The sequence below is a fragment of the Wyeomyia smithii genome, chromosome 3, assembly GCF_029784165.1.
Source record: "Wyeomyia smithii strain HCP4-BCI-WySm-NY-G18 chromosome 3, ASM2978416v1, whole genome shotgun sequence".
Classification (NCBI taxonomy): domain Eukaryota; kingdom Metazoa; phylum Arthropoda; class Insecta; order Diptera; family Culicidae; genus Wyeomyia; species Wyeomyia smithii.
Window position 1 is genome coordinate 81,199,360 of NC_073696.1, and position 21,123 is coordinate 81,220,482.

At 42.0% G+C, this 21,123-nt stretch overlaps 4 protein-coding genes across 11 annotated transcripts in view; 3 read left to right on the plus strand and 1 right to left on the minus strand.

Moving 5' to 3' along the window:
* LOC129732130 (phosphatidylcholine:ceramide cholinephosphotransferase 1-like) overlaps positions 1 to 17,133 on the plus strand; it is a 75,614-nt gene extending 58,481 nt beyond the window's left edge. For 5 of the 7 annotated variants that reach the window (XM_055692675.1, XM_055692680.1, XM_055692677.1 and 2 more), the window contains 4 exons: positions 14,857 to 15,248; positions 15,310 to 15,587; positions 15,656 to 15,834; positions 15,900 to 17,133. In XM_055692675.1, the coding sequence (XP_055548650.1) occupies positions 14,857 to 15,248; positions 15,310 to 15,587; positions 15,656 to 15,834; positions 15,900 to 16,055 (1,005 nt within the window). In that variant the 3' untranslated portion in view covers positions 16,056 to 17,133. Of the gene's footprint in view, positions 1 to 14,856; positions 15,249 to 15,309; positions 15,588 to 15,655; positions 15,835 to 15,899 lie in introns of those variants that run through there. The other 2 variants (XR_008729185.1, XR_008729186.1) reach the window with 1 other exon arrangement.
* On the plus strand, positions 5,767 to 14,842 carry LOC129732129 (testis-specific zinc finger protein topi). Its single transcript, XM_055692674.1, has 3 exons — positions 5,767 to 12,834; positions 12,898 to 14,316; positions 14,387 to 14,842. Exons 1-3 carry the CDS (start codon positions 12,756 to 12,758, stop codon positions 14,680 to 14,682), a joined length of 1,794 nt encoding a protein of 597 aa, XP_055548649.1. The 5' UTR covers positions 5,767 to 12,755; the 3' UTR covers positions 14,683 to 14,842.
* Positions 17,134 to 17,251: 118 nt separating the features above from the next.
* On the plus strand, positions 17,252 to 19,458 carry LOC129732131 (protein tilB). Of its 2 annotated transcripts, XM_055692682.1 has the most exons (4): positions 17,252 to 17,638; positions 17,719 to 18,562; positions 18,620 to 18,825; positions 18,880 to 19,458. In XM_055692682.1, the coding sequence occupies exons 1-4, from the start codon at positions 17,629 to 17,631 to the stop codon at positions 19,011 to 19,013; spliced, it is 1,194 nt and encodes a 397-aa protein (XP_055548657.1). In that variant the 5' UTR covers positions 17,252 to 17,628; the 3' UTR covers positions 19,014 to 19,458. The 2 variants fall into 2 exon arrangements, with proteins under 2 accessions (XP_055548657.1, XP_055548656.1); XM_055692681.1 differs by having other exon boundaries at positions 18,620 to 19,458.
* On the minus strand, positions 19,024 to 20,042 carry LOC129732132 (active regulator of SIRT1-like). The gene is made up of 4 exons (XM_055692683.1): positions 20,026 to 20,042; positions 19,527 to 19,957; positions 19,251 to 19,468; positions 19,024 to 19,184 (listed from the first exon to the last, which is right to left on the minus strand). Exons 2-4 carry the CDS (start codon positions 19,624 to 19,626, stop codon positions 19,050 to 19,052), a joined length of 453 nt encoding a protein of 150 aa, XP_055548658.1. The 5' UTR covers positions 19,627 to 19,957; positions 20,026 to 20,042; the 3' UTR covers positions 19,024 to 19,049.
* Positions 20,043 to 21,123: the final 1,081 nt, after the last annotated feature.

The following is a 21,123-nucleotide window of genomic DNA, read 5'->3' on the forward strand; positions in this document are numbered from 1 at the left end:
CGCGATGGATGTAGATCCCTCGCCTCCCGCGCCACCATCCCCGAACCCCTCTGACCCTGACCCTTCTGTTACCCCCTCCCCTGTTCATTCTTCAGTCCCCCCTCGCCCCAGGCTTTACCCAGACGGAGCCCAGGGCAGCTATACTGTTTATTTTCGGCCAAAGGCAGGACCGAAATCGAAAAAGTTGAACCTCTTGCAGATTTCTAAAGACCTGACGAAGGAGTACAAGGGCGTGACCGAAATTTCCAAGGTCCGGCCTAACAAGCTCCGTGTCGTGGTCGGTAACCTGAAAGAGGCCAACGATATAGCTTGCTCTGAGCTCTTCACACGCGAGTATCGCGTTTACATACCCGCACGAGACGTGGAGATCGACGGTGTCATAACCGATTCGAGTCTGTCCGTCGAGTGTATACTGCAAAGTGCCAAAGGGTGCTTTAAGAACAAAACGTGTCCCGAAGTAAAGGTGCTCGACTGCAAGCAATTGCGGTCAGCATCGATCATCGGTGGCAAAACAGTATACACTCCGTCAGACTCGTTTCGAGTTACGTTCGCCGGGTCTGCACTACCAAGCCACGTCTCGATCCACCGGGTTCGTCTCCCTGTGAGGCTCTACGTGCCCCGCGTCATGAACTGCCTGAATTGCAAGCAGTTAGGCCATACAGCCGCCTACTGCTGCAATAAGGCACGTTGTGGCAAGTGTGGGGAGTCTCATGCGGAAGATTCTTGCAGTGTTAACGCTGAAAAGTGTATTCACTGCGGAGAAAATCTGCATGAGCTCTCGACATGTGCGGTGTACATGCAGCGCAGGGATAAAATAAAACGGTCTCTCAAAGAGCGTTCAAAGCGTTCCTACGCTGACATGCTGAAGAAGACCGTTACCACTTCTCCCGTTACTTCGAACCCCTTCGATCTGTTGTCCTCTGATGAAACCGATTCTGACGATTCACCAGCGGGAGCATCTTACGCCAATCCTGGGGAGTCTAGAAAGAGGAAAAATATTTCCTCTCCTAAACTTCCCAGAAAAGGTCCTAAGATTTCTCAAAGTGAAATGAAAGTTACAAACAAACCAAACAGTGCTGCGGAAAAACCGAAGCAAACTCCTCCTGGGCTGGCAAATTTAAAGTCCCAGAAGGAGTTCCCAGCACTGCCAGGAACATCTAAAACCCCAGTTGCTCCTTTTACACTCCCAGTTGATGAAACAAACTCTGGATTAGTGAAATTTTCTGACATTGTGGACTGGATTTTTAAAACTTTCAATGTACCCGATCCAATTAAAATTTTTCTTACAGCATTCCTCCCAACAGTTAGATCATTTTTGAAGCAGTTGACTGCCCAATGGCCTCTCCTTGCAGCGATTGTATCCTTCGATGCCTAATTCAACTGCGTATATGAAGGATTCTATCTCTGTCTTACAGTGGAATTGTAGAAGTATTTTACCAAAAATTGATTCGTTTAAAGTTTTGATAAATAAAAACAAATGCGATGCATTTTCCCTTTGTGAAACTTGGCTTACTTCAAATATTGATCTCAACTTCCATGATTTTAATATTATTCGCCTTGATCGAGACACCCCATATGGAGGAGTACTTTTAGGGATTAAAAAGTGCTATTCTTTCTATCGTATTAACCTCCCCTCGATTCCAGGCATCGAAGTTGTCGCATGTCAAATGACAATACAAGGTAAAGAGCTTTGTATTGCCTCAATATATATTCCCCCCAGAGCACAGGTTGGGCAACGGCTGCTCTTTGATTTAATAGAACTTCTTCCCTCGCCACGTTTGATTTTGGGAGACTTCAACTCTCATGGCGTGGCTTGGGGTTCCCCATACAATGATAACCGCTCCTCTTTAATCTATAACCTTTGCGATGACTTCGACATGACTATTTTAAACAACGGTGAAATGACACGTATCCCGAAACCTCCAGCGCGCCCAAGCGCTTTGGATCTATCCTTATGTTCGACGTCGCTACGGTTGGATTGCACATGGAAGGTAATCCTCGATCCTCACGGTAGCGACCATCTGCCTATTCTTATTTCAATTACTAACGGGTCAACTCGCATGCGACCAATTGACATTCCGTATGACCTCACACGAAATGTCGATTGGAAGTTATACGAGGAAATGATTTCAAAAGCGGTCGAGTCGATTCAACATCACCCACCACTTGAAGAATACAACCTCCTCGCGGGCTTGATTCTCGACGCCGCGTTGCAAGCCCAAACGAAGAAATATCCCGGCGTAGCGATCAAAGAACGGCCTCCCACTCCGTGGTGGGACCAAGAGTGCTCCGATGTCTACACGCAAAGATCCGACGCGTTTAAGGCCTACCAGACGGGAGGTATACCTGGCGACTATTTACGGTATTCGGAGCTTGATACCAAGCTTAAAAGCTTGGCTAAAGCAAAGAAACGTGGATATTGGCGTCGGTTCGTGAACGAGACGTCGAGGGAGACATCGATGAGCACTCTTTGGAACACAGCCCGAAGAATGCGGAATCGCGTAACGGTCAACGAAAGCGAGGAGTCTTCAAGTAGGTGGATATTTGATTTTGCCAGGAAAGTATGTCCGGACTCTGTTCCTGAGCAAAATATTGTTCGCGATGCGTCTCCGGGCCACGACGCGATAGAATCACCTTTTACGATGGCAGAATTTTCAGTTGCCCTCCTGTCCTGTAACAATAACGCGCCTGGGTTAGATAGAATCAAATTCAACTTGTTGAAGAATCTACTCGGCAATGCCAAGAGGCGCTTGTTGAACTTGTTCAATAAGTTCCTGGAGCAAAACATTGTACCGCAGGATTGGAGGCAAGTGAAGGTGATCGCCATCCAAAAACCAGGGAAACCAGCTTCTAATCACAACTCTTATAGGCCGATTGCAATGCTATCCTGTATCCGGAAATTGATGGAAAAAATGATACTCCGTCGTTTAGACCACTGGGTCGAATCAAATGGTCTACTATCAGAAACTCAATTTGGCTTCCGCCGTGCCAAAGGGACGAATGATTGTCTTGCGTTGCTTTCAACAGATATTCAGCTGGCGTATGCTCGTAAAGAACAAATGGCGTCTGCGTTCTTGGACATTAAGGGGGCTTTTGATTCCGTTTCTATTGACATTCTTTCGGGTAAACTTCACCGACAAGGATTTTCTCCAATTTTGAACAATTTTTTGCACAATTTGTTGTCCGAAAAGCACATGCATTTTACGCATGGCGATTTGGCAACTTTTCGCATTAGCTACATGGGTCTTCCCCAGTGCTCATGTTTAAGCCCCCTTCTTTACAACTTTTATGTAAATGACATCGACGAATGTCTGGCAAATTCATGCACGATAAGACAACTTGCAGACGACAGTGTAATCTCTGTTACAGGAGCCAAAGCTGCCGATTTGCAAGGACCATTGCAAGATACCTTGGACAATTTGTCTGCTTGGGCTTTACAGCTAGGTATCGAATTCTCTCCGGAGAAGACTGAGATAGTAGTTTTTTCTAGGAAGCATGAACCTGCTCAGCTTCAAACACAATTAATGGGTAAAACGATTTCTCAGGTTTTGGTACACAAATATCTTGGTGTCTGGTTCGACTCTAAAGGCACTTGGGGTTGTCACGTGAGGTATCTGATGAAAAAATGTCAACAAAGAGTGAATTTTCTTCGTACAATAACCGGACAATGGTGGGGAGCCCATCCAGGAGACCTTATAAGGCTTTACCAAACAACGATATTGTCTGTTATTGAATACGGGTGTTTCTGCTTCCGCTCCGCAGCAAACACACATTTGATCAAACTGGAGCGAATACAATATCGTTGTTTGCGTATCGCCTTAGGTTGCATGCAGTCGACCCATACGATGAGTTTGGAGGTTTTAGCTGGAGTACTACCATTGAAAAACCGCTTCTGGAGCCTGTCTTCTCGTATTCTAATCAAATGTGAGGTCTTGAACCGTCCCGTGATTGAAAATTTTGAAAGGTTAATCGAACTTAATTCTCAAACCCGTTTTATGACATTGTATTTCAATCACATGTCCCAAAATATTACCCCTTCTTCGAATATTCCAAATCGTGTCGACTTATCAAATACTTCTGATTCTACTGTGTTTTTCGATACATCCATGATAGAAGAAACTCGTGGAATCCCGGATCATTTACGCGTGCAGCAGATCCCTAAAATTTTTTCCAATAAATATCGAAACATCAACTGCGACAATATGTACTACACTGACGGATCACTTCTTGATGGGTCCACTGGCTTCGGTATCTTCAATAACAATTTAACCGTCTCCCATAAGCTCGATAATCCTGCTTCTGTTTACGTCGCAGAATTAGCTGCCATTCAGTACACCCTAGGGATTATCGAAAAAATGCCCACGGACCATTATTTCATCTTTACGGACAGTCTCAGTTCCATTGAGGCTCTCCGATCGATGAAAGATGTTAAGCACTCTCCGTATTTCCTGGGGAAAATACGGGAACATCTGAGTGCTTTATCCGAAAAATCTACTCAGATTACCTTAGCGTGGGTCCCTTCTCACTGCTCGATACCGGGTAATGAGAAAGCGGACTCTTTGGCTAAGGTGGGCGCAACAAACGGTGATATTTATGAAAGACCAATTGCCTTTAATGAATTTTTCGCACTTGTACGTCAGAATACGATCATCAGTTGGCAAAATGCTTGGACCAGAGGGGAATTGGGAAGGTGGTTACATTCCATAATCCCCAAAGTATCGACGAACCCGTGGTTCAAGGGGTTGGATGTAGGTCGGGATTTCATTTGCGTGATGTCCCGGCTTATGTCCAATCACTATAGATTTGACGCGCTCCTCCGTCGTGTTGGGCTCGGGGAAAGTGGTATCTGTGCCTGTGGTGAAGGTTATCACGACATAGAGCATGTGGTTTGGTCATGCCCTGTACACCGTGACGCCAGGTCTAAATTAATAGCTTCCCTGCAGGCCGAGGGTAGACAGCCGGCTGTTCCTGTTCGTGATGTCTTGGCGAGCCGTGACCTATCCTACATGTCCCTTATATACGTTTTCCTGAAATCCATCCACGCCCCAGTCTAGTCCCGTTCCCCTCCGTCTACACCCAACAAAACGACAAGAACACGTTTGAACCTTAAGCACAAAACCAGCAACCAGACCCCGCACAATAGAACCAGGACCCAAGGACTACGAGCCTCTGTCCCAACTCACGACATCGTGGCTCAGCAGAACGAATCCATACATGCCATTCGACGATTATCAGACGACCATTGAACAACAAAACACTGATTGGAAATCCCATGCTAGTTTTAAGTTAGACTTAATTTCAGCTCGTAGTCGGCAGCGAGGATAAAAAATTTGCTTTAGTTTTTAAGTCATCAGATATAATTGGCGCCGTTAAACATTAAATTGTATTTGTGCCGTGTCAAATAAATGTTATGTGAAAAAAAAAAAATATAAAGTTTATTTTGGCGACTATTGACGGCCTCAGCCGACCGGACAATCAAAACAATGAAAGAAAAAAAGTTCACGACTGACTGATTATAGCAAAAAAAAAACATCACACGTTTAATCGCATGACTATATTATTAGGTAAATTTAACCTGTATACTTGTTTAAATGTAAACTTCGATAGTCCTGATGAGCATTGAAATTATGGTCGCTATGATTCAGTTGTTTTGACAATGTAAATGGCTACTACGGCATGGTATTTTCAACCTTGAGCTTTTACAAGGTGACAATTATCATGGTAATAACTACAAAATTTGGCTATTGTTACGATAACCATGGGTGTACGGTTAATACTAACATTTTATTTTTCTCTGTGTATTCTAATATTAAGAAGATATCGACTTCCAATTGCGATATCTTTTAATTTACATACTAATAAATATAAAGATAAGAATACTGCAATAAAAAAATGACATAACGTAACATTCGACGTTGTACACCGATAACAGTAAAGTATTTCTTATCTGTTTATTCGTTGGTGTGTTGCAACTTGCAAGTGTTATTATTTCCCAAAACAAGTTCTGATTGGCTCTTAACCAAACTTTGTACAATCCCAAATAACTCATGGCTTAACCTGAGAGCATAACTATTGATAATCCGTAACATTCGCGGTCAATTATTATAATCAAGCCAAGAATTCCAAAGGGAGATGCGACAAAAACGTTGCCTAATATTACTTACTATTACATGTTAAAACCCATAAACGATCAACACGCAGTCACACGAGAAGGCGACAAGTAGCGTTAATTGACGAACCGATTCATAACCGGCGGTGAACTTTATTTCGTTGCCATTAAATCACTTAACTGTCACTTGTGGAGTGAATTGAATGCAAAGTCGATCTGCTTTTCCATTGTCGACCAATTTGTCTCAATAATAAATAAATTCATCGAAAAATGAGTCACAAAAATCCAGAGGGGCTTTGTTGTGAAGGATGGTTTTGTTTTTAATTTGCATGACATCATAGTCAGTGGCTGTATTTTGAAAATTTGAGCTTGTAATGTTTCTATTTATTGCGTAACACTGCGGTTCTTATCAATCCTCGTTTACAAGTTAATGATCCCCTGTGTGGTTACTGTGAATAACTTACTGGTTATTGATTCACAATTAAACCCCTCAGAAGTGAACAATCACACCACACCAGAAGATAATTCATTTATCAGCCGGTGTTGAAGAGCAATGTTCATTTATCAAAGTACGACATGTTAAACATTTCTCAGATGAGTGCTCTATTTCTGTGTAACTGATAAACGTTATCGACATGTATTGTCAATTGGCACTTATCTTTGATGCATACCTCCTGCTGGCTGTAGGTCATTCGGAATGTTGCCATTGTATGTTCCGGTTGAGTGGTTGTGCGATTGCAAACTCACGATTTGGCAGCGAAACGGCGACCAGATCTGTTGAAGATTATTTCTCAGCAATTTAATTTAGGGCATATAGTAGAGCAGTGATTCTACATAGACTTTGAAAATACAAGCATGGAAAAGTTGATCAGGTTTGGAGCGCTTATAATGTCACCCATTTCTCAAGAACATTTCTCGTTGAATTTTACGAATTTTTAGCATCAATCGGTCATATATTTTATTACGATTAGAGCCTTGGAAGAAAAATAATTATAATGGATTTGTAGAGATACACTAAGGACTGTACTAGAAAAAAACGGGTTTGCCAAAATTTTCAGATCTGCTTGAAACGGTGTAGCGAATCTTTTTGGTCGCTTTTATCCATTCTTTCTTCAACTCCAAATCGTTCTTAAACACCTTTGATTATTTTTGAACATTGTCCTTCAATTTGGCTTTCCACTGGACGAATCTCTGATGAATTTTGTTGGTTGGCGGTTTTTGGTACAAAACCAACTTTATTGTCCCTCTAGCAATCCAACGTCGATCGCGCGTAATGGCATGATGCAGGGTCCGGCCAAAATAATGTCTCGCCTCCGTGGGACCGCAGGGTGAACAACAGACGCTTCTGAAGGCACTCGGTGCTATAAATTTCGCTGTTGATGGTACCCGTTGTGGTGTACGGTTTACCGCATCGGCATATGGCCTGCCAGAGGAAGTATTTTTTTGGCGAATTTTTCCACTTTCTTCTTTATTATGTCTTCCGGAACGTCAAACCGTGATTTGGCAACGTAGAACTCCAGCGCCGTATCTGCTTTGCGTCTGCCTTGATGTAGGTTTCGTCATCCATAACCACACACATCGGTTTCGGTAACCACTCTCGATACAGCTTCCTTGCGCGGGATTTGACCGCCGTGTTTTGTTGATCACGCCGGTTCGGTGCCTTTCGGACCAATACACGAAGCTCAGCTCGGTTTATGGTTTGCTGAACGAACCAGGCGGAACACTTTGCCCCCAGAGCCGCGTTGCGTATCGAAGGCTCGGATTGCGCTGGGAATAATCCAACACCTTCCGGGCCTTGGCAGGGCCAGCTTCGATTTTCTTCCAATTCCAGCCCGCCGATCGGTCGTCTGGGACTCCTTAAAGGGCTTTTCCCACTGCTTTCGTGCCGGGACCGGGCCGGGTCCGGGCCGTGGCTGTTCCGTGTGTCGTCCGTGCTTGTTTGAGATTGATTGCATACGTTCTTACGAACGCATTCACACCGACGCGCCGTGTCCAGACCGGGGCAGCGCTGAGTTGCCGTCATGCTGCCGTCGTGCAAGAGAAAAACTATCGTTGCCGACGATACTTTGTGTTGGCCGGAGAGTGCACGGAAGGCACTCGGGTAGATGCGTGTATGTTTTAGTGACATATTTCGTGCGGAGTGAACTGCGGTATAAAAAAAAGAGGAAGACGTTCTTCCACATACACTCACCAACATTTCTCAGCCAGAGCGCGGCGCAGGCACGGTTCAAACACGGCGCAGTGTGTATGCATGAAAAGTCCTGGAAAGGACACGGACACGGCTCGGATCCGGCCCGGCCCCGGCCCGGAGCAATGGGAATAGCCCTTAAACCCGAAACACAGTTGTATGGGTGATTTCCAGTTGCCCCCCGATCCGCCTCATGATCACAGTCGAGGGGCAAGACAACTTTTATCCGAGTCATTCTTATGCTTGAGAATAACTCTAATTTACTTAGTTATACTCCGCAATTTCCAGAAATATATGAACAGTGAGACCGAGCAATATTCATTTTTTTATTCGCGATGGGGAAAAGGTTTAAGGATGGATATTCAGAGACACGAGAGTTACTCAAATTTGCTCTTTAATTTTCAGGTTTGCTCAGAAAAACTCGAATTTACTCACTGTCTTGCTCCTTGGTCTCAGTCGGATTTGCCATGACGGAGCGCAAAATTCTCTGACGTTTTTTTTTCTTGTTTCGATGACATCTCAATAACTACTGAACCGATAGTTATGAAATTTTGCACACTCCAAACTACAGCTTTTTCATCAATTTTCACCCATCAACAAAAAAGTTACAGACGGGCAAAAACGATGCATTTTTTCGAGTACGGCTCTATGTGCAAACGTTGATAATATCGGAGAAGAATCTTCCGTCGATTAGAACGTGGTTGGTTTTCTGTGCGTTGGTCGGTTGATCTTAAGGTGAATGTCTTTGCGGGAAAAGAAGGTGCAATGTATCCATATCGCCAATGGCAATTATCACGCACCTTTTACGACAACCATCGTATACTTGTTCTAGCTGCGCGTAGAACGCTTCTTTTTCGTCGTTGGGTCTCGAATTTGTGGGTACTGCACGTTTGATAATGCTGTAGTTGAAGAAACCGCTTTTAATCCTCAGTTCACACACCACCCGACCACACGTTCTATCTACCCAGTACTAAAAAACCGGTTCCCAGCTCGTTGGTAGTATCACAGCTCCGGTGAAAGGTAGCCGCCTGATGCTCGCTTTTCCACTCCTTTTGTCCTGTCTAGCAAAGTTCCTGCAGTACTACAATTTCGAAGCTACGTGGTTTTAACTCGTCGTAGATGATCCTATCGCAGCCCGGGAAGCATAACGATTTACCGTTCCATGTTTCGAGTTTTCAATTCAAAGTCCGTTTTCTTTGCCATAGTCTTTGCCAAATGTTCCGGTCCGGTTTGTTTTCTTTAATCGTTCTTAACTTTTTATTTTTATAAGGCGGCTTGTTTGGTTGTTCCCAACCCCGAGTGGACCATCATGTCTGCTCTGTTTAGAGTCCCACACTGGCACCAGAACGTTGATTAGCCGCTACTATCGTTTGCAGTGAAAAAATGGACAAAAATTGCCGATTTTTCATGGGTTCTCCTACACACGCATTGAGGAAACCACCTATGCAGCATCAATCATAGCAACCCATGAGTTTACAGAAAAACTTGACAGCTCTATCAGTTGAAATCTAACCGTGATGACGAAAAAAATTTAGCTACACTGTTCAGAAGTATGCGCGTCATTCAAAGAACGGTACCCCGCCGCGCCAAAAACTAACATCGTGCGGTTCTTTGTGGGCGCCGGATACGCTCGTTCCAGCATCTGCAACATCTTGGCACTATTGAACAACAATCAGAGCATCGAAAGAAAGCCCGGTTCAGGACGGCCAACGATCTTGAGCGACATAAAGCTTCAAAGGATGCTGAAGAGGAAAACCGAGGTAAAAGCGGCTGCGTGCACTTGGCCTGGGGAGCTTGGTGAATGCGACAAAACACTGAAAAAGTACCTGGCGAACATGAAAATACATGTCAGGAAGCGGCAGTCTCGTCCACTGGTCTCGGAGATGCAGGCAATGACGCAGGGGCAGCGACTGAATAAGATGGTCAAGTCGATTTCCCGGCGAATCGCGACGAGGCGCTGGTGATAGACGACGAGACCCATCTCATCTTGGATGGTAACGACTGGCAGGGCACTTCGTATAGTACTTACCCCACGAAGGAAGTGAGCTCCGAGGTGAAACTGGTTTTATACAGCAAGTTCCCCAAAAAGGTTCTGCTGTGGCTGACAATCAGCGAGAAGGGGATGTCAAAACCGCTCCTCTTTCACTACGGGCTATCCGTGAACGGGAAAATTTATAGTACGAAGTGCCTGCCAGAAGTTGCGTCGTTTATCAAGAAATACCATAAAGGCGAACGCCGTATTCTGTTTAAATCTGGCGTCGGCCTACTACTCGAAACGGTCGTTGAAGGGAATGGAGCGAGTGATCGATGTGGTATCAAATTCGACAAACGCACCCAACGTCCCCCAGCTGCGTCCCATCGAGAATTTTTGAACAAACCTGAAGCGTAAGATCTACTCCAACAATTTTGTCTCGAAAACTGAGGAAGAATCAATAAATATAACGAAGAAAGAGCTAAAAACATGCCTATACGAATGTTTTCGTCCGCCATGGCAAATGTTTCGGTTACTTGCCGGAAGGCCGCTCGCAAGGGGGTAGATTTTTTTTGCAAATAAGCTAATATAATTATCTTTAATGGGAAATTTATCAAACTTAATTATTTGTCTTAGTCTATTTTTCATCATCATCCCAAAAAAGTTAATTTTTTTACCGTTACGTTAACAATGAGATCAGACGCTGTTTTGAGCCAAACCATTTTGGTGAACAGATGATCGGGTTCGCGAAGCATTTCCTCTACCGCCGAATGATGGTTACGCGCGTCGCACCTTCCACTTGGCTATTGTCGGATGACAACATTGTTTAGGCAACGCCAACCAGTTATGTCCATGTTTTACCTGACAGTCTAATGTGATTGTATGACTCCTGAGGGTGTGAGATAGGAACCTGCGAAGGTCGGAGCTAAATTTGACACTCCTCCCAGGCTGTGAACACACCGTTTGAAGTGAACAGTTTTACGTCTAGTGTTACTAGTCAGTAAAAGCAGAGTACCCTGTAAACAACTTAGCCGTTTGCTGCATGCTTCATCCCGTTATCGATGATGCAAACTTTGCAATCAGTGTACTCCAGATTATGAATTTGCAATGCGGAACACAATGCGCGTTGCTTCTTGTTTCGACGCCATTTTGAACAGAACTGAGCATGCATGAACAAAAAACTGGTATAAAGAGAATCAGAGCTTGTATACTAACATATTTTTCTTATGCATCGCGTAAAAAAATTGAATAAAGCCGTGTAAAAAAGCGCGTACATTCCGAAAACCGCGTAAAGTTCAAAAGCCGCGTGAATTCTGAAATCCGCGTGTGGAAACTTTATTTGCTAAAGGTTTTTAAACATTTCTGCTGAACCTACTTTAGAAAAAATCAATAGTAATGTTATTTCCGCCTGCGAATCGAGCTGAAAATCAAGAAAAAAATATGAAAATGTTAAATCAGTGAATATTCAGTAGTTGGATTCAGTAAATACATTAGACACTCTACATAAACGATTTAAAATGTAAAAAATCATTACAAATATTAGTGCATTCACTCATACTCTCATTTCTCTATGCATTATCTACACCATCCATCTATATCCACATTCACAAATTTCTTTATTAATGATCAAAGCAAGCGGTCAAAATTAATAAGAATGAGTAATTATTGGATACAAAACAAAAAACTGCTTGACGCGGTCCTACGTAAACCATGCGGTCGTGTCTCAGGCATAATCTCTTTAATTGTTTTCGGTAAAAGATGGAAAGGCACCGACGCAATTGATAAGGTTGTTGATACGTTTCAGAACTTTGAATGATAACGCATGGCAAATCTCATATTTCTATTGCATTTTGGAAACGTATCACAATAGTAAACATTGCTTTTGCGTTCAAGAATGTAATGTATAGAACATGGTGTTTCAGCAAAAAAACTTTTACTATAAATTGCATACCTACTTGATAAAATGTGTACTTGATAAGTTAATAAACCGGCGAATACTGTATTAAGTTATATGGAAACCATTCCTATTCGTTTTCGTATTCAACCCACCGGTGCATACCGCACTTTTTTCTGGTGAATATGCATTTGTGCACTTGCACATACGAGCCATTTCAAAGCGTTCTACAGACGAAACCGCGCGATGCAAGACTCTATTTTCTAGTGAAACTAACCATTCGTAGCGGTTTAAGAATAAATTCTATTTAATTTTGCAACTTTTGATTGATCAGTAACCAATTCGAGAATGTAGCATCGGTTTGAGTGGCCTATAAAATTGCGTACTCCACGTTCCAAGTCACTGGACGTAACGTGCAGCTTGTAAGCTAGTGTGTAGGATGCTTAAAACCTGCACCTGCACTCGCCGTTTTTCGGATTCCCGCATCGGTTGCTAGGTAACGTCCATTCGCTTGACCTTGCATAAAAGAATTACTTTTCGTTATCCAGTCAAGCAACGCAGTACGTTGTCGGTTTTCGGTTAAAGGGAAAAAATGGCTGCTGAGACGGAAAATGTGGCCGATCAGATCATTTCTACAAGCAGCCCAAAACAAGAAACGATCGAGCAATCAAGTAAGTTTGATAAAAAAACTATCATCCTATCTAGAACTTGAGTTTTTTTTTTTTCTTTTGCAGAAAGTGCATCCGACGAAGACTGTCAGATTAAGTGTGCAAACTGTGACGAAATATTCTCCCCAGATCGTTTCGAGGAACACGTTTGTGAGTATGACGCGAGCAAAAGGCGTATTGCAGCAATAAACAGCGTGCTGGATGGCCATCCCTGCTTCAAACAGATCGAGGAAAACATCGAACAATGGAAGCGGCTTACCCGGAGAGGAAAGACTGAAAGCGAAGCCGAAAAACGAAATCGGCGTTCCGGAGCGAAGAATTGTTTGCGGGAAACACATGATTGCTGCTATTGCGAGCGGAAGTTTGTACATGCGTCCGGTCTGTCGAGACACAATGCAAACTGCCACTCGGAGCAACTTAAAGCGGACCCCAAACAGGCGTCGACATCCGCTAAAGCAACTTCCGAACCCTTTAAAGTATGCTTGAAGTGTTTGCAGTGCGGCATGGTTTTTGGATCGGTCAACAGAATGATGGAACATTTTGAGAAGGTTGACTGGGAGTATGAATTCGAACAACATGATGGAAGTTATATGAACGAAGGCAAGCTTTTCTTGCGAAAAGCTACTCGGGTGGTAATCCTGACGACTGTCTTTCAGTGTGAGTTCTGCGAGAAACATTTCGCTGATTTACCGAGCCTTTACCAGCACGAGTCGCTGCATGATCCGGCGACGGGATACGAATGTTCTCTCTGTGAAATAAAGATACAATCCATTAAGGACACTCTCTACCATAGACTTAACGAGTGTGTTTTTCGAGCAACTTGGAATGAGGAGTTTCAAAACTTATCCAAATATTTTGTTTGCAACGTTTGTGATGAAATTTTTGCTAGCTTAGCTGCATTATACGAGCATCGTTATGGAAATTATCATTTGTTCCCTCGCATTACCAAAGAAAACAGCGAGTCTCCAGAGACTTTGAAAATAAGCTGTGAACTTTGCGGCATAACCTTCGACAATGCCGATTCAATTTTTTTGCATCACACCGAATCGCATGTGCCAAAGCGACCTACCACCCTAGGCAGTCGTCGTCAGCCGGTAGAGAAGCCAGCAGCAGCATCGGAGAATTCACCTCCTTCGTCCTCCACTAGGCCGTATTTGTGTGAGCTTTGTGGAAAAACTTATACCCAGTCGAGCCATTTGTGGCAACATCTTCGCTTTCACAACGGGATTCGTCCGTTCACATGTCCTGAGGAAGGATGCAACCGAAGTTTTACTATTCGACCAGATTTGAAAGACCATATTCGCAAATGCCATACTGGGGAACGTCCGTATCATTGCGATCTATGCGACAAACGCTTTCTTACGGGATCGGTGTACTATCAGCATCGTCTGATTCACCGAGGTGAACGTCGGTATGGTTGCGAAGAGTGTGGCAAACGTTTCTATCGAGCTGATGCGTTGAAGAACCATCAAAGAATTCACTCGGGTAGCATTTAATCTTCAATTCTAGCGGATGTTTTCTATGTAATAATTTTTCTTTTCCTGTTTCTAAATAGGTGAAAAACCGTACAGCTGTTCATACTGTGAGAAGAACTTTCGTCAGCGAGGGGATCGTGAAAAACACATCCGGGTGAAACATTCGAATGCAGCAAGAAACTGCGGTATAGATTATGCAAGAACACCATTATCGAGTCGTACTAAGGGCAACACCGGCAGAGGAGCAAAAATTCCTCACAGACAGAAGCGTGGAACGAAGGAAAATAACCGAACTGATCAAGTGATGTTCGTTGATGAGGTGCCCCTTCCTGCGAGCTTATTTCAACCTATTTTAAACGATATTGATATGCTATGAAATGTTCTTTTGTTTTCAAGAATTCCTATAACCCTAATATAACTTAATATATAATGAGAAACACTCTACTACACCAACTCTATCTATATTTATTGAAAAGTTGTAAATGTTAAATTTTGAATTCTGCATAATAATGCCATATAACTAATTTTGTGTTTTTTTTTTCTATTCTAGGAGGTGCCAGACGGCTATGATTATGCCTATAACAGCAACCATTCATACCACCAGCAACACCCACAGTCTGACGACTGCCGGGGCAGTCCATGCAGTGATGCCGTAATGATCAAAGTCGACGTTCCCGTTCCGGTTCGGGATGAGCAACGTTATCCAAAGGAAATATGCAAAACGCTTCTGGCCCTTTTCATCATGACTTGCAACTTCATACTGGCGACCGTTTCGCTGTCGATAGTTCATGATCGTGTACCGGATCGAGACAGCTACGGACCTCTGCCGGATGTGGTGCTGGATAACATTATGCCTGTGGAGTGGGCGCTAGATGTCAGCGAAATTCTCATAATGGTAGTCGTTAACTCGTGTGTTCTGCTCATCACATTTCATAAGCACCGGTAAAGCTAATATTTAAATAGGTGAATGTCGATTTTTTGCTGACATTTTTTCGTTTTGCAGATTCATTGTGATGCGAAGGGTGTTCCTAATAATGTCGATACTGTATTTCATGAGGTCAATAACCATGTACGTGACGGTGCTACCGGTTTCAAGTGTCACATACTACTGCAGCCCAAGGGCCAATGTGACTCCGACACCGCAAGTAATCGTGAAACGTGCCTTCCAACTCATTTCCGGTTTTGGACTGTCGATCAATGGAAAGCACACATACTGTGGCGATTACATATACAGCGGCCATACCGTGACCTTAGTGATGGGATATTTGATCATAGCAGAATGTGAGTCGTGTCATAACGGCGTTATCGTTGAGAAGATAGATTTATCGTTGTGGTTTGTTTACTTTCAGATTCGCCAAAGAGATTCTGGATCATTCATTGGATTGCTTGGTGTGTAAGCTCTACCGGTGTCACGATGGTGTTGCTTGCCCACGGTCACTATACAATTGATGTACTGATTGCCTATTATGTGACAACAAGACTTTTCTGGACGTACCACACCTTAGCTAATAACAGTCTTCTTTTGAAAGTAAGTACTTTTTTGCTGATATTCTCTAATTGAACCTTGCTTATTGAATTTTTATTCTGTTACAGCAAAATGGTCACAATTATATCGGCCGGGAGTGGTGGTTCTTTATTTTCCGTTACTTCGAACGAAATGTTCGGGGACCAGTGCCACTACAGTATAACTTTCCCTTTCCAATCCCGTGGACCAAAAAAGCACCGAAACTGGCCAGCCGGGAGAGCTGATTACAGCGCATTGCACCGTTTATTGTTACTGTTCTCAAAAGATCATTGCGAGGAAATTACAACTTGTTTCCGCTTCTGTAACTAACGACGAAACCTTCCGGGCAAGGCTGATAGATATATGCCCTATCTTCTATGGAAAGGCAACAACCCAAAAGCGAAGACTTGATTAACCCAGATTAGAAAGTACACTAATATTGTTTTAAGGAATCCAAAGTTCAAAGAACTTGTGCTGATAATTTTAGGTTGAGAAAAGCTATTGAAAAAAGGAGAAAAAACCAAACAGAAAAGTTGCAAACATACTTTCGATGCTGGAATTGTCAGAAAATAGTTGAAATTATACTAAAATCTGTATCAAATTACAGCGCTTACCAAGAAACCAACTAAGCGTGTCAATAAAACAATTCGAAGTAACTCGAACTGCCTTAAACAAAAACAAGGAATGATCTTTTAGTAAAAGATATTTGCAAACATGTGATAATCATTAGACAAGTATTTTAATTAAAACTATTTTATAAGTAATCCAATAATATAAATGCTGCTTTTTGTGGCCAAACAATGTCTCCGTGTATTTAAAAAAACCAAGAAAAAAAACATGTGTACAGAAAAAACGTTGCTTCGTTGTATGTATCTCCTCGAGCAAAAAGATGTTACCTATCAAAATGTGCAAGACATAGTGTTAGATCGAATTGGAGCATTTATGTAATGTATGTGAATGATTTATAGTGGTCCAAAATAGCACGCCGTGCCTTTGAACAGGAAACAAAAAATAAATCGAAGTTAGACTATACCAACTTGATTTGTTGCGACTCGAGCTGTTATTGTATTTGTGACTATCACGCTCCTATATTGACGTTTTCGATAGGAACTGGTACTCAAAACTCAGAGTCGTATGCTGTGAACGTATAAAATTAATTAACATTTTCTTTGTAAAAATGCTGTTTTTATTCTTAATCCCTATCAGTTTCTCATATCATCAGAAGTTGGTTTAGGTCTAACATAGATGAAAAATGTATGTAAATCTCATGTTGTAGAATAGAAAATGTGATTCTAATACAAAATAAAACGATATTTTAACTAACGCTACTTTTGTACACTAGTTACAACGTTTTTTATGAGAAAAGTTCGCAACGAAAGGAAACTAAGTACTCTAGAGGCTAAATTATAGAAGAGAGAACGAAAACCGAAACGGCCGCTGATTTGCTTTGGGAGCGTCAATCTCCTGCGAGTAATCAACTAATTTTTTTTTATTCTACACCAACATCCCTTCGCTTGTTTTGATACAGTTGCATTCCTATTTTTATATGATTCAACCCGAATGAGTCTATTTCATTATTTAGCTCATTTTAAAATAAGAAAAGCAATTTCCAAAACGTTCGAATCGAGCTTCTCGTACAAAGATTGAACGAAGCTGGAACATCATTTTCTACCAGTTGATATGAATACACGTGACAACGACAATAATAATAAGGAAATAGTAAGAAGCTTCGTTTCTTAGGCAACGGTCTTGTTTGTTTATTTTGAAAAGCCTTTCCCATAACAAGTAGTGTAATCTTGCAAACTTGTTATTGATAAAATGGTGCGAAGTAAGTATAGGTTACTTACATATTATTGCATCACCATATGTTTGAATATATACTAAAAAACATATTTGCATTATTCTAAGTAACCGAACAACTGGTTCGAAAACGTTCGGAGCACAATGAGCTGGTGATTGGTACCTTGGAAGAGCTATCCCTGCACCAAGAGGACATCGAACGCATTGAACATATCGGCCGATGGTGTCGAGAGTTAAAAATTCTTCTGCTTCAATCGAATTTAATATCAAAAATTGAAAACCTTCATATGCTAAAAAGGCTAGAGTATCTAAACTTGGCGCTCAACAACATTGAACGTATTGAAAACTTGGATGGTTTAGAATCGCTTCAAAAGTTAGATTTAACTTTAAATTTTATTGGCCAACTTACCAGTGTCGAGTCACTACGGAACAACTACAATTTGAAAGAACTTTTCCTGACGGGAAATCCTTGCACAGACTACCCCAATTACCGCAACTATGTTATATGTGCGTTACCTCAGCTTCAGACACTGGACGGACAGGATATTACTAGAACTGAGCGATTAAAAGCTGGAGATTTCCAGAAGACTCGAAGCCTAATTTTGCTATCAGAAACCGCGTATCAAATCGAAAGAGATGAACAAAAGATTCGAGTTGCTCAATCAATAATCGATCAAGAAAGTAGCGTTGAACATCTAGACGAAGAACAAAGAACTACCCAGTTCTGGCAGCAGAAAAGTGAACATTGCCCGGAAACCAGAAACTTTATGGCAAAATATTCCAGAAGAGCCAAAGAAACACCAGTATCAAGTTTAGAGTCTTTGGCTAATAAAGCAAGAAAACGAATTCTTTTTGCAGAATGTGGGAGGCCTTACAGTGTGAACGAACCAAAACTTACATTTATGTTTCATGATGAAGATCATCAATACCAAATAGATCTACACGTTTTCAAGTTACATTTTTGCGTGCATCTGTACAACATATACCATTAAGCAGATCCTATTTGTAGGTACTTGGACACGTCTTACATCGAAGTGGACGTTCAACCGAACTACATAAGAGTCACTATTAAAGGGAAAATATTTCAATTAGCTTTGAAAGAAGAAGTGCAAACGGACAAATCTTCGTGTCAACGATCCGCTACAACTGGGCATCTTCTTATCGTCCTACCAAAGTTAAACGCCCAAAATGTCTCTTTCCAGCAATCAACGCGTGGTAATAACAACAAATTAGTGGTGTTTAGCCAATACTTTATAAGCACAATTGCAGCCCGAGAGGACGTCCAGCCAGGCAACATAGCAACGGAGCTAAAAGGAACAGTTGATTACAGACACATTGTCAGCAAGTCACAAGAAACATGCAATGCACAATGCGATGAGGGTGAAATACCACCATTAATATAAAATTGTCATATAAATTTATCATGTATAAAATAACGTTTATCCTAACTGTTGCAACTCTTCTTCGAATTTACGGAAATCTTCTTCACTAAAAACACTTTTTTCCGCTTTTTGTTTTGGTACAATTTCCTTCGCTTTGACCACATATCGGCCAGTCTGTGCACGCTTGACAAGCTGAAATGAAAATTGAATTGACAAAACGGTAATTATTCTAAAAAGGATAAAAATGCACAGCTTTACCTTGGCATTTCCCTGTCGTCCAATATTTGCCGAACTTAAGAGCAGCAATTTTCTAATGTTATCATCGGTGTTGTCTGTCCGATTTTGTAGTTGTTTACGGGCTTCGACTACTGTTAACTTTCCTATACGTTTTTTCAACACATCCTTCGGTACTTTTGAACCCTTTTTGCCGACGTGCCTTACTGACTTGTGATGTTGCGGCATTAAATCTGAGGTATCTGTAGCATAACATAAAATTTAGTTTATCGTAGCATTATTATCGAAAATTATATTTACCTTTTACAGCAGTTGATTGTTTTGTGGTTTTCTTATTACTCGAACATTCCAAACCCTCCTCTGCTAACGCCAGGGCTTTTCTTACAAGCGATTTAGACATCGCGAATTTGATATCTTAGGAGTTTGTATTAAACTTTAATTTGAGAGCTACTGGTTACTTTTCAACTATTATATGCTTTGTATTGTTTACTTTTACACGTTTTGAACCACATTGACGAAAAAAAAAAAACAAATTTTGATTAGGTTAACATTAGAGTCTATGTTAAATGTCTAATTCGTTTTTACGGCAGGACTATCCCGTCCCGGACTACGCTTTGCAGCTGAAAAAAAAAAAACACTCCGAGCAGTTGCAATGGTGTGCGTAATACCCGAGGTAACTGTCACTTTTGTATTGGTCATTATCGCCATTGTCTTTTATCGCATTTGTGCTACTGTACGAAAAATTTTCCAATTTAATGAAAAATTACCAAATAACAAAATAAAATAAATAAAATTCAACCTGATGTTTGACACGCGAAGAACGATAATCAAAGCAAACCGATTTTGACACATTTTTTTTTATTTTGACACATACGTGTGAATGTGTTGGTGTCTTCAAAACTGCACTCTGTTTTAGTGATGGGAAATATCGCCCAAAACGAACATCGATAACAATCGATAATTCAGCGGCTTTTACCGATATTATCGATAAGTATCGATAATTTGACAGCTAACGTTTGCGGTAAAAAAAATTTTTCAGATGGTGATGAAAAAAACCTATTTCAGATAGTGATAAAAAAAAACTATGACAGATAATTGAGTTGGATAAATTTTCCATGGAAGGTTATCATGTTAGCTTCCGCACAAAAAAATATTACGTCCTTGCGTGCAGCCCCTCGGCAGTTAACCGGAACATTCGCCATGGCGGACGGAAACATGCGTGTAGCCATGTTTTTAAGCTATTTCTTCGTTTTTTCATTAATTCCTCCTCCGTTTTCGCGACAAAATTGTTGGAATATATCTTGCGCTTCAAGTTTGTCCAGAAATTCTCGATGGGAAGCAGGTGGTGGACATTGGGCGGATTCGCCGACTCCGGTACCACATCGATATTCAGCCGCTCCATCTCCTCCAACAATCGCTTCGAGTAGTTGGCCGACGTCAAATCCTGCGTGTCTTCGCGCTTATGGTATTTCTTGATGAACGACGCAACTTCTGTCAGGCACTTCGGACTATAAATTTCCCCGTTCACGGCCAGCTCGGAGCGAAAGAAGATAAACTTTGACATCCCTTTCTCGCTGATTGTCAGCCACAGCCGCCACTTCTTGGGGAACTTGGTTTGTGAAATAAGCTTTACCTCGGTACTCACTTCCTTTGTGGGGGAGGTAAAATACGAAGAGCCCTGCTAGTCGTTGCCATCCAGGGTGAGATAGGTCTAGTCGTCCAATACCACTGCCGCGTCGCGATTCGCCGGGAAAATCGACTTGACCATCTTATTCAACCGCTGTCGCTGCGTCATTGCCTGCAGCTCCGAGACCAGTGGACGGGACTGCCGCTTCCTACATGTATGTCCATGTTCTCCAGATGCTTTTTCACTGTTTTAGAGCATGCACCAACCTCT